Source organism: Littorina saxatilis, linkage group LG7 (assembly GCF_037325665.1).
Source record: "Littorina saxatilis isolate snail1 linkage group LG7, US_GU_Lsax_2.0, whole genome shotgun sequence".
NCBI lineage: Eukaryota > Metazoa > Mollusca > Gastropoda > Littorinimorpha > Littorinidae > Littorina > Littorina saxatilis.
The window spans coordinates 5654230-5671197 of NC_090251.1; the positions used below are offsets into that span (position 1 = coordinate 5654230).

Sequence of the window (16968 nt, forward strand, 5' to 3'; positions counted from 1 at the left end):
AAGCAGCGTAAGCCGTCTTTAGCGCCCTCGGTCGTGGCATCGCCAGACACGCTTAACAACCACTTCTTGTCCGCCGCGTCCCTCCTTACCCAATCTAATTCTATAGCCACACAAAACGAGTTCTCTAACCCTCTCCTTGAGAGTTTCTGTAGTGACCGGCTGCGGTCTGCTGACCAGAGCCCTATCCCTGCACTGGCAGTTCATGAAGTAGGGAAATATATACTCACGGAATAAAATAACTTAACATGTTTTAAAATTTAATATCTCAAAATCGGAAAAAGTTGCAGGAGAGCGGGGTGGTACGATCATAGAACTATCAATTCCTGAGAAGAGGAAAAAAACCGGAATGTTCTCGGTTGCTTAGTTTTTTCACAATTGGTCCTCAAAGACGCATGGTGTCATTTTGGAGTTATTACTCTGAAATATTGACTGCTGCATGCCTACATAATGCTAAATCTACCTGTCTTGGTAGGCTCACTGTGTGCTTGTTGAATGGCACTTAGTTGTGTGTATATTATTATTAGTACTATATGTGTTCCTCCTTGTGCGTCTGCGTGTGAGTGCGCAAGTGTGATTGCGTAATTAATGTTCCATTCTGTAATTGCTTTATTGATGTTCCATTCATGTATTTTCTACTACTTTTCTCATTTATTATTACTGTATGTTTGATGTTTCTATGATTCTAGTCGGGCGCACGCGTGAATATGTGTTTGTGTGAATGTAAAGGGCACATTGTAAGATTAAGCCTATGGCCTAAAATGTCTACCCTTTATGTGAATAAAATGTTCTAAGTCTAAGTCTAAGTCAAAGTCTCTCTCTCTCTCTCTCTCTCTCTCTCTCTCTCTCTCTCTCTCTCTCTCTCTCTTCCTTCTTTTGTTTCCTTGTTTACTTCTCTCTCTCTTTCTCTCTCTCTCTCTCTCTCTCTCTCTCTCTCTCTCTCTCTCTCTCTCTCTCTCTCTCTCTTCCTCCTTTTGTTTCCTTCTTCCTTGTTTACTTCTACTTCTACCGGCACGGTTGGCCTAGTGGTAAGGCGTCCGCCCCGTGATCGGGAGGTCGTGGGTTCGAACCCCGGCCGGTCACCTAAGACTTTAAAATTGGCAATCTAGTGGCTGCTCCGCCTGGCGTCTGGCATTATGGGGTTAGTGCTAGGACTGGTTGGTCCGGTGTCAGAATAATGTGACTGGGTGAGACATGAAGCCTGTGCTGCGACTTCTGTCTTGTGTGTGGCGCACGTTATATGTCAAAGCAGCACCGCCCTGATATGGCCCTTCGTGGTCGGCTGGGCGTTAAGCAAACAAACAAACAAACTTCTACTTCTCTCCGTCTCCGCTCTTTCTCGCCTTCTCTCTCTCTCTCTCTCTCTCTCTCTCTCTCTCTCTCTCTCTCTCTCTTCCTTCTTCCTTGTTTACTTCTACTTCTCTCCGTCTCCGCTCTCTCTCTCTCTCTCTCTCTCTCTCTCTCTCTCTCTTCCTTCTTCCTTGTTTACTTCTACTTCTCTCCGTCTCCGCTCTTTCTCGCCTTCTTTCTCTCTCTCTCTCTCTCTCTCTCTCTCTCTCTCTCTCTCTCTCTCTCTCTCTCTCTCTCTCTTCCTTCTTCCTTGTTTACTTCTACTTCTCTCCGTCTCCGCTCTTTCTCGCCTTCTTTCTCGCCTTCTTTCTCGCCTTCTTTCTCATTCTCTGTGTCTTTCATGTTTCTCTCTTCTTTTCTCTTCTCATTCGCTCTACCCTGTTTACTCTTCACTTTATAAGCAAGAAATATGTGTTAAAGATGTGTTTAAGTTAATAGTTGAAATTCTGTAAGGGCTTATATTATGTGGTTTTTGTTTTGCCCACAGTTTTCACCTTTCTCTCTACTGGATTAAAGCACAACTAGACCAACCACGATGAGTCAGTGTGAACGTTACCAGTATGCCTAAACCAAGCAATGGGGATTTCATCACACAAAATACACGCAACATGACAACCAGATCAGGGGCAGGCACAAGAAATGTTAAGTCCTTTGTACTGGAAACTTGCATTCTCCCAGTAAGGTCATATATTGTACTACGTTGCAAGCCCCTGGAGCAAATTTTTGATTAGTGCTTTTGTGAACAAGAAACAATTGACAAGTGGCTCTATCCCATCTCCCCCCTTTCCCCGTCGCGATATAACATTCGTGGTTGAAAACGACGTTAAACACCAAATAAAGAAAAGAAAAAGACTGAGTGTAGTCTCGGCGATGATTGCTTTGCGGTGTTGATCTTGACTAAGTGTTTTTATATCGCTTCACGCGACTTGTTTTTTCCTGCGTGCTTCTACTTCATGTTTCTAAGCACAGAGCTTTTCGCTGTGACCTCTGGATCCGTATTGTGTGCATGCTTTATACAGGGGTGTTTGGACACCAAGGAGAGTCCATTTGCACAAAGTTGACTCTGGGAAATAAATCCCCCTCGCCAAATCAATAATGTGGGGGTTGAACCCATCATGTGCCGATGGCAACAAGTAGTTTCAAGCGCCGGCTTTGCCGCTACCAACTGAGCTATCTCCCCGTCCCTGTAGTCAGTCTGTAAGTCTGTGCAGATCTGTGATCTGATCATGCACATAACAGGGTCACAAGTCTTATGTCAGACTTTCTTGGGGTGTTTGTAGTATTTTTATGTGCATTATATATACTGTCTAAGCGAGGGTTACCCTCTCTCTGGGTCTCAGTCATTTGATAGATCTATACCGGTCTGTTTGTCTGTCTTTCTCAGTTCTCTCTCTCTGTGTCTCTTGGGAATGCGACCATATCAGCCTGAAACAAAGCAGTGTGAAGATAGGACAGGGTTGAACGTAAAGTGTGCAAGACCAGAAACAACACATTTAAATAAAGAATGAAACGATACATTTTTCAGACGGGCGCAGTGGCGTGGTGGTAAGACGTCGGCATCCTAATCGGGAGGTAAAGAGTTCCGAAATCCCGGTCGCTGCCGCCTGGTGGGTTAAGAGTGAAGATTTTTCCGATCTCCCAGGTCAACTTATGTGCAGACTTGCTTGTGACTAATAACCCCCTTCGTGTGTACACGCTAGCACAAGACCAAGTGCGCACGGAAAAGATCCTGTAATCCATGTCAGAGTTATGTGGGTTAATATGGAAACACAAAAATACCCAGCATGCCTACTCAGCGAAAGCGGAGTGAATCTGACTATGCTCTCAGAGTATCGTTTGGGGAACCCAAATGGCAGGGGTGTACCTTAACTTTTCTTGCTACCGGCCAGGGGGGCCGGTAAGTCAAAAAATTGAACCGGCACCCCAAAATCCCAACCGGCCCCCAACCGGCCGGGATTTCTTACAACCACCCCAGTGGCTCGTCGCTTGCTAACCACATACACAAAAGACGTACATTAATACTTATTATGCATACATGTGGATTTACACTACTAATAACTACCACAAACACACACAAAACTTGATGACTAAAATGCTATATTTTAATATAATGATAATTAACCTTGTTTTAATAAAGAATTTAAAATAAAAGCCGCCACAAAGAAACAAGAAATCAAAACAACATTCACACCCTGTCACACAATCACACTAAACCTCACTAAAAGTTACCCCCTTTATGTACCCCCTACCACACAATTTACAAAGTAATTTACTATGGAACTTTACTTACCCCATAAACACACACTTTGAACAAAAGAGTAAATCAGCAATTTTTTTAAATTTAAATTATGTTTTTTGTTGTGTAAAACTAAGTATAAAAAGCTGACTACAAAATTTTTTTTAAGTTGCTTTCCTTTTTTCCAAATAATCCATGCATTATACACTGCCCACCCCATCCCACCCTGAATAACTGTACATATTTTAATGTTTGATGGTGTGTGTGTGTGCTAGTGACTTTAAGTCTCCGTGTGTGTGAACGAGTGTATGTGCGCCTTGAGTCGCCTGTTGGTGAGATATGTGCGCGTTATAAATATTCGTATTATTATTCGTATTATTTTGTTTCTTTTTATATTTAGTCAAGTTTTGACTAAATATTTTAACATCGAGGGGGAATCGAAACGAGGGTCGTGGTGTATGTGTGTGTGTATGTGTGTGTGTATGTGTGTGTGTGTGTGTGTGTGTGCGTGCGTGCGTGCGTGTAGAGCGATTCAGACCAAACTACTGGACCGATCTTTATGAAATTTGACATGAGAGTTCCTGGGATTGATATCCCCATACGTTTTTTTCATTTTTTTGATAAATGTCTTTGATGACGTCATATCCGGCTTTTCGTGAAAGTTGAGGCGGCACTGTCACGCCCTCATTTTTCAACCAAATTGGTTGAAATTTTGGTCAAGTAATCTTCGACGAAGCCCGGACTTCGGTATTGCATTTCAGCTTGGTGGCCTAAAAATTAATTAATGACTTTGGTCATTAAAAATCTGAAAATTGTAAAAAAAATATTTCTTTTATAAAACGATCCAAATTTACGTTTATCTTATTCTCCATCATTTGCTGATTCCAAAAACATATAAATATGTTATATTCGGATTAAAAACAAGCTCTGAAAATTAAATATATAAAAATTATTATCAAAATTAAATTGTCCAAATCAATTTAAAAACACTTTCATCTTATTCCTTGTCGGTTCCTGATTCCAAAAACATATAGATATGATATGTTTGGATTAAAAACACGCTCAGAAAGTTAAAACGAAGAGAGGTACAGAAAAGCGTGCTATCCTTCTTAGCGCAACTACTACCCCGCTCTTCTTGTCAATGCTACGAGTATACGGTCTTGCTGAAAAATGGCATTGCGTTCAGTTTCATTCTGTGAGTTCGACAGCTACTTGACTAAATATTGTATTTTCACCTTACGCGACTTGTCTTTATGTGTGTGTTATTAATATTACTGTTAGATCAAGCAGAAGTATAAAAGTTGCATACCAGCCAAATTTACCACAGCTTAAGTCATAAATAATCAAAAGCATTATATTTCATTTCTATTTCCTAATGAAAACAAACAGATGTTCAGATTTCCTGATCCTAGAATTGTTTACAGGTGATCTTTATGCTTTTGATTCAGAAGAGTTGCATCCCTTGTCCTTTTGTTTTTTCTTCTTTATCACATATACTGGATCGGTTTTTTTACTTCCTTAGTTGAAGGGAAATAATTGACAGCAGTAGTTCTACTTGTACTAAGTTAGTCAGCAAAGCTGGTGTTAACATATTTTAGAAAACGGTCTTAATGAGTATCCCTGCAGTCAATGACCTATACATTTCCCAGAAACTGGATCAGTGGTACATAGCAGGCACATCAAAGGAAAAATACAGAGGGGGAATATGTTTGCTCTGGATGGGCGGTCAGATCAAAGGCAGATGCAGCTGGTTGGCTTGAGACCTGGGTCAATGACCGGTACTTGCAATCTGAACACAGCTGCCTGTCCAGGCACTGACCTTCTTACCGGGGGTCAATGACCGAGTTTTTATCTGAGAGGAAAGTCTCTGAAGGATTGGTCAGCGCAGGATAAGATAAGAGAGGGGGTGAAGTGAATAGTGCAAAGGGGGGGGGGGGGGGTAGCTATTTTGACTGCTGATGCAATCGCCAGCGGCTCGTGGTACTGGAGGGGTGTTGACACGGTCAAGTGAGGCGGAGGGGGGTAGCTGTCTAGCCAATGTGTCTGGCCTTGATTGGTGGTAGTCCTGAGTCCTTCTCAAAGTGGGGGGGGGGGGGGGGAGAGATGAGTGGGCAGTAGAGAAGTGACAGATGTTGAGATTGCCCGCGAGAGATATTTGTTCGCCGGCCGTTCCGATTAACTACGTTGCCTAACGACTTTGTGCTTCAGCGAAATTTGAACCCGCCCGGCGGGCGATTTCAGAGGAATTTCGAACCCGCCCGACGCGATTTGAACTCGCCGGGGGCGATCGGGCGAGCGCCAATATTCAGCCCTGATTAATGGGCAAACGAGCTCACACGTAACCAGTACATTCTGGAACGCTGAAGAAGAAGAAATAAAGAATGTAGCGATAATTGTTGACGTAAAGTGCAACGTAAGATACGACACCACTGAGAGACACCTCTGCCCAACAACTGATGGCGCAAGCAATTCTGAGTGTTATAAGAAAGCCATACATTTGTCACAGAACAATACTGAAGTGTAACGTTCTCAGGCCTCTGTCTTCGGTCATTGACGCACACCTTTTTGATCTGACGCAATTGTTCTGACCCCTGCCTGACCGACTGTCCGATAGTGTTGACCTGTAGAAGCTCTTCTGACTGACATGTTGTTGTATCCAGGACATTTGGACCTATACTCCGTTTTCAGACCAGATCCAACGTACTGGCCCATCATCCTTTTAGTCTGGGAACAACACGTTGTCTGGTGTGTGGGCCTGGTAGCTCAGTTGGCGGAGCACTAGACTAAATGTGATCCTAAGGTCGCAGGTTCGAATTCGGGCCGGGAGGGACACAGGTCAACTTTATGTGCAGACCAAGAGACGGAAGCCATGTCCCACCCCCGTGTCACCGCAATGGCACTTCAAAGATCTTGGTCATTCTGCCATAAGTGCAGTTGGCAAACACGCATACACTTGTGTATCTCATCAAAAAGCTGTGAGGGCGTAAAACTCGAATCGTATAACCCATCTTGTCCTTAAAGAGGCGAAATATTTAGCCTGTAGGACAGTAAGCATTCTCTCTTTCCTTGTCTTGTGTGCTCATTACCATGATTTCATTGTAATAATTTATTGTTTCAGACAGTGCGGTATCTTTGAGAAGAGCAGACTGGACCCCATCAGCTCTACAAGCCTCCCGTGACTGCTGACATTTTTGAAGGCAAAAGCACAAGACCAAGTGCAGTAAGCCTGCTGTACAGACAAGCACCACTTACTTCCAACACCACACAACCCGCTGTCACCATGGAGACAGACATCGCAGCGTTGGAGTCACGCCTGGAGGCGGCTAGCCAGTCTCCCCTGCTGCAGTTCTGGGACGATCTGTACCCCGTCAACTTCGAGGATGTCAACGAGAACTTCAAGGACGCGCAGCAGACGCTGAAGAATGCGTCGGAGAAGATTGACAGCCACCTGGTGTGCGGCAGTGTCACGCGCACAGACCCTGCCGACATCGCCAAGTACCATTTGAAAGGTAAGGGAGACGCACGTTTTAATGATATGGGATACCGATTCATGCACAGACTATAGTGGTGACCTTGCCACGTTTTAATGATATGGGATACCGATTCATGCACAGACTATAGTGGTGACCTTGCCACGTTTTAATGATATGGGATACCGATTCATGCACAGACTATAGTGGTGACCTTGCTAGTAATTTCCTCCTGCCGACACTAAGTCAAACTTGGTTCTCGGTGTTGCTCGAAGACGTGCAGGAGAAGCGACAGAATGCTTAGGTAATGCCGTTATTCACATTATGACGTCTTCTTAAAACTTTGTTTTATTTTTGGTGTCAGAGGTTTTACTATGGGAGAGGGGGTCACCTTGTGCTCTTTACTCATACAAATAGTGTCAAGTACTGCGCAAAAGTGAAGAGAGTTTGAGATTTGCCAGAAGAAAGATGATGTTGGCAGCATCGTGTCTCTTTGAATCTTCCTCATGCCTCATCAGCTGTTACCTTACGGAAGCCAAACTTTCAGCTGTTACGTTACGGAAGCCAAACTTTCAGCTGTTACGTTACGGAAGCCAAACTTTCAGCTGTTACGTTACGGCAGCCAAACTTTCAGCTGTTACGTTACGGAAGCCAAACTTTCAGCTGTTACGTTACGGCAGCCAAACTTTCAGCTGTTACGTTACGGAAGCCAAACTTTCAGCTGTTACGTTACGGAAGCCAAACTTTCAGCTGTTACGTTGCGGAAGCCAAACTTTCAGCTGTTACGTTACGGAAGCCAAACTTTCAGCTGTTACGTTACGGAAGCCAAACTTTCAGCTGTTATGTTACGGAAGCCAAACTTTCAGCTGTTACGTTACGGAAGCCAAACTTTCAGCTGTTACGTTACGGAAGCCAAACTTTCAGCTGTTACGTTATGGAAGCCAAATTTTCAGCTGTTACGTTACGGAAGCCAAACTTTCAGCTGTGTGTTTTTGCACCCCACAGGGCTAACAGAGATCAGCAACAACGGGGTGGCGGTGCTGCTGCTGGCGGGTGGGGAGAGTACCCGGCTGGGTGTCAACTACCCCAAGGGCATGTACGACGTCGGCCTGCCATCCGGCAAGACGCTGTACCAGCTGCAGGCCGAGCGCATCCTCAAACTGCAACGCCAGGCAACGGAACAGAGCGGCAAGGCTTGCTGCATTCCATGGTGAGACTGCGTACACATCGGTACATAAGGGGAGAGGGGAGGGAGGGGAGGGAGGTGTTGGGTGTAACTTTAGGAACAGGTGCACAGAGCGGCATGGCTTGCTCCATTACAGGTTTAGACGCCAAACATATCCCAACAGGGGGCAGGGATGTATCTCAGTCGGTAGCGCGCTGGATTTGTATCCAGTTGGCTGCTGTCAGCGTGAGTTCGTCCCCACGTTAGGCGAGAGATTTATTATTTCTCAGAGTCAACTTTGTGTGCAGACTCTCCTCGGTGTCCGAACACCCCCCGTGTGTACACGCAAGCACAAGACCAAGTGCGCACGAAAAAGATCCTGTAATCCATGTCAGAGTTCGGTGGGTTATAGAAACACGAAAATACTCAGCATGCTTCCTCCGAAAGCGGCGTATGGCTGCCTAAATGGCGGGGTAAAAACGGTCATACACGTAAAAGCCGTGGGAGTTTCAGCCCATGAACGAACAAACAAACATATTCCAACAGGCAATGTTGCTACATTCTACCCGGTTTTGCATAAGTAAGGACAAAAACCCCACAAAGATCAAGCTTTAATTTTGTGTCATTGTTTCAGGAGAAGGGGAGTAGAGAATGAACAAGAAATGGGCGGGGGATGAAAGTATGACACTGAAACTTTGACTGAGCTGTTGACGTTGCCATTAAAACAAAGATTAAGACTAATGTTGAGGAGATAAAATGGTGTGTTTGTGTGGGTGCAGCTACATGTTTGAGAGAGAAACCATGGCAACAGGTGTTATGGTTTTAAGAGTGAACAAGTCCTATAAATGAGATCATTTTCTTTGATGTTTACAAGCAATGTAGGTACACCTTGCTTTGCAGCGTTCCCAGGTATGTTGTTGTTTTCCAGGTACATCATGACCAGTGAACACACCAAAGAGGCCACCCAGAATTTCTTCAAGAAACACAACTACTTTGGCCTGCAGGCTCAGGACGTCATTCTCTTTGAGCAGGGTTGTCTCCCCTGTCTGACGTTTGAGGGCAAAATCATCATGAAATCTCCTTTCAATGTGGCTCTGGCCCCTGGTAAGGCATCCCCAGATCTGTACTTTAATTGTCGGTGTGTGTGTGTGTGTGTGTGTGTGTGTGTGCGTGTGTGTGTGTGAGTGTGTGTGTGTGTGTGTTTGTGTGTGTGTGTGTTTGTGTGTGTGTGTGTGTGTGTGTGTGTGTGTGTGTGTGTGTGTGTGTGTGTGTGTGTGTGTGTGTGTGTGTGTGTGTGTGTGTGTGTGTGTGTGTGTGTGTGTGTGTGTGTGTGTGTGTGTGTGTGTGTGTGTGTGTGTGTTTTGTCAGTGTGTTTTGTCAGTGTGTGTGTGTGTGTGTGTGTGTGTGTGTGTGTGTGTGTGTGTGTGTGTGTGTGTGTGTGTGTGTGTGTGTGTGTGTGTGTGTGTGTGTGTGTGTGTGTGTGTGTGTGTGTGTGTGTGTGTGTGTGTGATTTGTCAGTGTGTGTGATTTGTCAGTGTGTGTGTGTGTGTGTGTGTGTGTGTGTGTGTGTGTGTGTGTGTGTGTGTGTGTGTGTGTGTGTGTGTGTGTGTGTGTGTGTGTGTGTGTGTGTGTGTGTGTGTGTGTGTGTGTGTGTGTGTGTGTGTGTGTGTGTGTGTGTGTGTGTGTGTGTGTGTGTGTGTGTGTGTGTGTGTGTGTGTGTGTGTGTGTGTGTGTGTGTGTGTGTGTGATTTGTCAGTGTGTGTGAACTTGTGCATTGTCCGTGCATGGCATGTGTTCATTTTTGAAGAGAGATTCCATTCTCCTGTTCTCACAGTCACTGTTCTAGCACTTGGCAACTGCAGGGAAGCTATATTGGTTGTAAACTTTGTGAAGAAAGTTGTACCGAGCAGTGAAAAAAATTGACGAAACCTCGTTTAGCCCATGTACCCCGTATGGCATAGAAAGTAACTCCGTCATTTTAAACCTTGAAAAAACGGTAGCAAAGTAAATCTGCAAGTTTTCTGAAATTAGAAATGCTCAAACATTGCAAGAAGCCAGTAGGAATTGTGGAAACATATATGTGCCATAGATATCATTGTGGAAACATATGTGCCATAGATATCATTGTGGAAACATATATGTGCCATAGATATCATTGTGGAGCGGATGTTTCCTGTGCATTTGGGAGCTCAACCCGGCAATATTGGGCGCCCTAGATGGGGGAATAATTGGTTAGAATAGATTGTGCTGGTGATTTGTGTCCTGTGTTAATTTGCTGTTGTTTGTTTGTTGACCACATGTATCAGTGTTTGCATGTGACAGATGGGAACGGAGGTTTGTACCGCGCGCTGAAGGAACACGGTGTGTTGGACGACATGACCAAGCGCGGCACGCAGTGTGTACACGTGTACTGTGTTGACAACATCCTCGTCAAAATGGCCGACCCTGTCTTCCTCGGATTCTGTCTCAACAAGAATGCTGAGTGTGGTGCTAAGGTAATTTATAGCAAAATACTCAAGTTGCATGTTTAGTGATGAAATGAGAGTCTGTGAGAATGTTTCATGTTTCTTATTGTTGTTGTTGTTTAACTACAGGCTGTCTGTCATCCTGTGATTCATTTTTTACTGCTGGTGTGTGGAAGTCACCAAGACGAAATTTGTTCTCAATTCTTTGTCACTTCCTCGGGAGACAGAAGAAGTTACAGAATTTTGACCTGAGGCCATCATTCGCAATTCTTCTCAAATTAATTGTTTGGCTTTTGACGTCAGAGATTTCACTTCAAAAGAGATTTTGTATGTCTTTAACATGCTGACTGACTGTGTGACCCTGTGCAGGTTGTGGAGAAGACGGTTCCCCAGGAGGCGGTGGGGGTGGTGTGCAAGGTCAACGGGCGTTACCAGGTGGTGGAGTACAGCGAAATCACATTATCCACCGCAGAGAAGCGGGCAGCGGACGGGCGCCTGGCGTTCAATGCCGGCAATATATGCAACCACTTCTTCACGCTCAACTTCCTCAAACATGCCTGCGAGTACGTAGATATTGTGGTGCGCTCTGCACTGTAATATTATTGTGGTGCGCTCTGCACTGTAATATTATTGTGGTGCGCTCTGCACTGTAATATTATTGTGGTGCGCTCTGCACTGTAATATTATTGTGGTGCGCTCTGCACTGTAATATTATTGTGGTGCGCTTTGCACTGTAATATTATTGTGACGCGCTTTGCACTGTGCTTCTCTTTGGATCTTGTTCTCTTCATTAACCTGCAATGTCATATTTTTAATCAACTGCATCTTGTTTTCTTGTCTGAAAAGAGAGATGATGATGATGATGATGATGATGATTTAAGAGCATATTTTTAGAAAGTACTCGACATGTGTGAAGAATCTTGCCCTATGATTTGCTTTTAGTTGTACCATTGAAAACACCCTCTAGCTGTTAATACATGTGTATTAACATTTTTAAAAGTTCCATTCTTTCCATAAGCTTACCATCCTAAAGAAGGCAGTAACGTGCCGAAATATTGATTATAGATATAAACGTACCTAACCTGGTTACTGGTGTGTTTTCTTTTCATTTAAACCCTCTTTAATCGATATGTTGCGTGTTGTTTGCTGTAACTAAACTTTTGGTGTGTGTGTGTGTGTGTGTGTGTGTGTGTGTGTGTGTGTGTGTGTGTGTGTGTGTGTGTGTGTGTGTGCAGCAAGCCCCAGGAGACGCAGCTGAAGCACCACGTTGCCAAGAAGAAAATCCCGAACGTTGACGCCAGCGGCAACACCGTCAAACCTGAATCTCCCAACGGCATCAAGATGGAGAAGTTTGTCTTCGACGTCTTCCAGTTTGCCACGTGAGTAGCTGCACAGTGGACAGTGGAACCCCCTTTTAAGACCTCTGAGAATGTTGAAAATCAGATATTGTAAAAGAGCAAGATTGAAACTGAAGGTAAATTTACGGAGGTTTTGAACAGAAAATCAGGTTTTGAAAAGAAGGAAAAAACAAAACTGGAGGTAAATTTACAGAAGTAATGAACAGAAATATATTACTGTATGAACAGTAAATCAGGCCTTCAACAGAAAATATGAAAGCAAGGTCTTACAGTGGGTCCGTCTTGAATCCGGGGGGGGGGGGGGGGGGGGGGGGGGTCTTCTGTATCAGGTTTGTCAAAATGTCTCCAGTGGATTAAGAAATAGATCACATTTTCCCTGTGAATAATTTAGTTCTAGCAAATATAGTTTGATAAATGGTGAAATCCCAACGTGCGGTTTTTTTTTTTTACTCTGCTCCTGTTTTTTTGTGGCTTGATGGCTACCTGACATAATGCTTCAATACAAGAACAATATTGCTGCTTCTCTTCACTATTCCCCAGTGACTCCATGAGCTTGTCCAACAGATACCCAATTAACACTTTTTATTACAGCTTAAACCCCTTCTTCATCGTCAAATACCCCTTTTACTTTCTATTCCATACTTCACACATAGCGCTGTGAAGTTTCCAGTACACAGATAATCACATTGTTGGTATATTAACAGGAGGGGTTCAACTTCATCTCAGTCAATTTCAAATGTATGCTAACAATACTGTTATCGTTGAGCATGTGACAGGGGTGAAACACAAAGGTTGATAGCTTGCACGATTCACTGGTTGGGGTTGTGGGATTGAGGATTGGGTGTTGGTAGACATCGTGCATTTAGCTGTGACAGGGGTGAAACACAAAGGTTGATAGCTTGCACGATTCACTGGTTGGGGTTGTGGGATTGAGGATTGGGTGTTGGTAGACATCGTGAATTTAGCTGTGACAATAGATGATGTTTGGAAATAACTCTGTTTATTTCATAAGTGTAACATAACATTAAGTGAATACTCTTACTGTTATTGAGGCAAACTTTCCGCATTACATTACAGTCCAGTCACTAGGGAGGGGTGTGTCTGAAACACATTTGCAAGGAGTATGTGGGGAGACACATCCCATACTAGTGACGGGCCTGTATGTCACACAGAAAAATTTGCCACAAGAGCTAGTACATGTATTCACTTTTTCACAATTGACCCAAACAAACCAGAGAGAATTATTTCTAGAGTTGGTTTATTAATGCGCATTTAGCGGTGACATAACGTGCTTAGATTGCGAGCGTCATGCAAAATGGAAAGAATGAGGTATTGACCTAGCTGCTCAGGCTGGAATCGGGGGGAATGTTGGTGAGGATACTCGACTGGTGGTAATTTCTGTGTTTTGCTGTGATTTGATTAACTGCCGTGCCAGGTGGCAAGTATATATGGAATGTCGCAATAACAGGGGTTTGATGCGAGGGTATATTGTATAGCTGCTGTAGTTTGTCAGATATATCATCTTTTTTTAATTTTTTTATTCTTTTATTTTTTCTTATGTGCCTGAGTTTACCTGTAATGCGTTAGGATTTAAGTGTGTTTGTTCATTTACAAATTTGCAACAGATTATAGCAGTTGTTTTTTTAGTAATTTTTATGTAATTTTGGAGGAGAAAAAGAATTGCTTTGGTGCTTATTGGCGTAAATATTACTAACATATGCTTTTTATGTGTGTGTGCGTGTGCGCGTGTGCGTGTGTGCGTGTGTGTGTTTATGTTTTTGTTTTGTGCCCTGTACATTTTCAAACCCTTTTTTTCTGCAATTTTGTTTCAACACAATTCTTTCTTTAACACAACTCTTTCTTTAACACCTATAAACAAACATTCTTCTCTAACATCTGTGTGCAAATTGGTATCTAACTTTTTTGTTTCCTTTGATTGGAATTTGATCCCTGTTTTTTGGCTGTACACCTTTGAAACATTACCCTTTAATGTCCTAATCAATGTTAATCACATCACTCAAATCCTGTGCAATAACATTTTTATTTTGGTTTTAATGCTTTATTTTTTGTTTTTGTTTAATTCATTTTAACATTTTCTTTACCCTTTCCCTGCCAATTAACATTGACATTACCTGGGCATTGCATGAATGTTTTATTTATATGGATTGAAACTCCTGGGTTTGATTTTGCATGAATTTGGAAATGCAATCTAACTGACTGCGTGGTCTCGGTATGTGCATGCTGTTTTTGTGTATTTTTTTGTGTACATTTCTCACTTGCGTCGTAACATATTATGATTGCACGATTTATCTATTGTGTTTCCAAAATTCCCCAAAACCCAACAAATGATTTTGATTAAACTGTCACTCAACATGCATGCCATTTGTCTTTAATAATTCCCTAATGCCCGAAAAATGATTTTTATAACTGTTAATACACATGCATGTCATATTGTTTCAACACTCCCCTGTGCATGACAACTGATTGCATGAATGGCCTTGAAACGTTGCTGTGGTTACACTCTCTCTCTGCATGCTGTTTGTGGTACACTGTGTTTGTCGGGCGCCTGTTTTGTTCGTTGTGTGCGCGTACAATGTGACAGGAATTTTGCCGTCTGGTATGTCCTGCGAGAGGAGGAGTTCTCCCCCTTGAAGAACGCAGATGGCGCTGCCAAGGACACGCCCACAACGTGTCGTAATGACCTGTGTGCGCTGCATCGACGCTATGCGATTGCGGCAGGAGCTGTGTTTGTACACGCGGATGGAACACCATACACAGATATACAAAGGTCAGTGACGACGAGTTTCATTGTCCGTACTTCACTGCTTTGTCTTACTTGTCACTTTGTCTTTGCAGCACAGGTACAGTTGTTGCATAGCGCGTGTTGTGTTCAATCAGAATGTTATTGTAGAAAGGACCAAAAGGTTGAATTGCACATACCTCATTTTCCATGGCCGAAAGTAGTGGGCGATTAAACAGATCTGTAGCCATCACTGTAGAAACCATACTTATTATTCTCACACTTTATTTCTTTTGGGAAAAGTGAGAATATTTCCTTGACACCTACAGTGGGAATTATTGTCATGTTTGGCATTCAGCGTGAAAGTAACCCACAGGCAAGATGTCAACAAGAAAAGAAAAAAGTTAAAAAACAAAGGAATACTGTACTCACCGATACAAGAGCTGGACAGCGCGACTCCTACACCATCCTCGCCATTCACGGATGATGTGGAACAGACGGCGTCATCCTTTGTTGGATTCAGACCCGTGACCGAGCATGAGGTGAAGGGTGTCATCACCAAGTCCGCTCCCAAAACATGTGCCCTTGACCCCATCCCCGTCCCACTGCTTGTAGAATGCCTAGATGAACTTCTGCCTGTTATCACTTCTATCATCAACTCTTCTCTTCTCTCTGGCACCTTTCCATCCACAATCAAACAGTCCATTGTCCTCCCCCTTCTCAAGAAACCGTCCCTTGATCCGAACACCCTGAAAAACTACCGTCCTGTCAGCAACCTCTCCTTCCTCTCCAAGATCACTGAAAAACTTGTTCTTTCTCAACTCTCCGACTATCTTCACTCTCACAACCTCTTTCCTACCACACAGTCCGCCTACCGAGCAGGTCACAGCACCGAGACAGCGCTTGTTCGTGTCATGAATGACCTCCTGCGCGCGATGGATGGTGGTAATCTCTCCATTCTCACCCTACTCGACCTCTCAGCAGCTTTCGACACAATAGACCATCAGATCCTTCTTGACCGCCTCCATCTCTCTTTCGGACTTTCCGGCACAGCACTCACCTGGTTTCAATCCTATCTCTCGGACAGAACACAGACAGTCTCAGCAGGCAGCCACACTTCCAAAACTTCCACCCTTTCACTAGGAGTTCCTCAAGGATCTGTCCTCGGGCCAGTCCTTTTCATCCTCTACACCAAACCTCTATCAACTCTCATCAGCCACCACTCGGTTTCCAGTCAAACCTTTGCAGATGACACACAACTCCGGGGCTCTTGCCCCCCGGATCAGCTCGATTCCACCATCCGCCGCGTGCAGGACTGTGTCGACGACGTCAAGCGCTGGATGACCTGCAACAAACTAAAACTAAATGATGACAAAACTGAAGTCCTCCTCATCCACCCTAAAAACAAGCCTCTCCCTCCTTCTGTTCCTTCTTCTATCTCTGTAGGCAACTCTGACATCAAACTCTCATCCTCTGCTAGAAACCTTGGAGTGACCTTCACAGACACCCTCTCCATGGACAAGCACATCACGAACATATGTAGATCTGCATACACTGAGATCAGAAAAATCAGCAGCATTAGACATCTTCTTTCCTTTGACGCCACCAAAACTCTTGTCTGCTCTCTCATTCTCTCCAAATTTGACTACTGCAACGCTCTACTCACAGGCATTCCCCAGCACCTCACAGACAAACTTCAGAAAGTCCAAAACACAGCAGCTAGACTCATCTTCAGGGCAAAGAAACACGACCACATACAACCACTTATGCAACAACTCCACTGGCTTCCTATATCTTCCCGCATCATACACAAAACCGCCAACATCTGCTTCAACTCTTTCACTGATCCTCACTTTCCTGTCTATCTTTCTGAACTCTTGCATCCTTACACTCCATCCAGACAGCTTCGCTCATCCACTGACAGCAGAATACTTTCCACCCCACGCACCAAAACCAAAACCACTGGCGACCGTTCTTTCTCCTTTTCCGCTCCCACTCTCTGGAATCAACTTCCCCACACCATCCGTCACTGTGAAACCTCTTCCACTTTCAAAAAGTCCCTTAAAACCCACCTTTTCAAGTCTGCTTACAATACCTGAAGCACACGCCTGCCTCGTGATATGTTTTTATCTGCCAGCATTCCAATAAACTCACTAGTTAAATATTTTTATGGGGTAGTCTCACATT

General features: G+C 43.9%; 1 protein-coding gene across 1 annotated transcript in view; it reads left to right on the forward strand.

Moving 5' to 3' along the window:
- Positions 1-6715: 6715 nt before the first annotated feature.
- LOC138970541 (UDP-N-acetylhexosamine pyrophosphorylase-like) overlaps positions 6716-16968 on the forward strand; it is a 20682-nt gene continuing 10429 nt past the window's right edge. Inside the window, exons 1-6 of the mRNA XM_070343011.1 lie at positions 6716-7092; positions 8059-8263; positions 9147-9322; positions 10541-10713; positions 11053-11246; positions 11919-12062. Coding sequence (XP_070199112.1) covers positions 6864-7092; positions 8059-8263; positions 9147-9322; positions 10541-10713; positions 11053-11246; positions 11919-12062 — 1121 coding nt within the window. The 5' untranslated portion in view covers positions 6716-6863. The remainder of the gene's footprint in view (positions 7093-8058; positions 8264-9146; positions 9323-10540; positions 10714-11052; positions 11247-11918; positions 12063-16968) is intronic.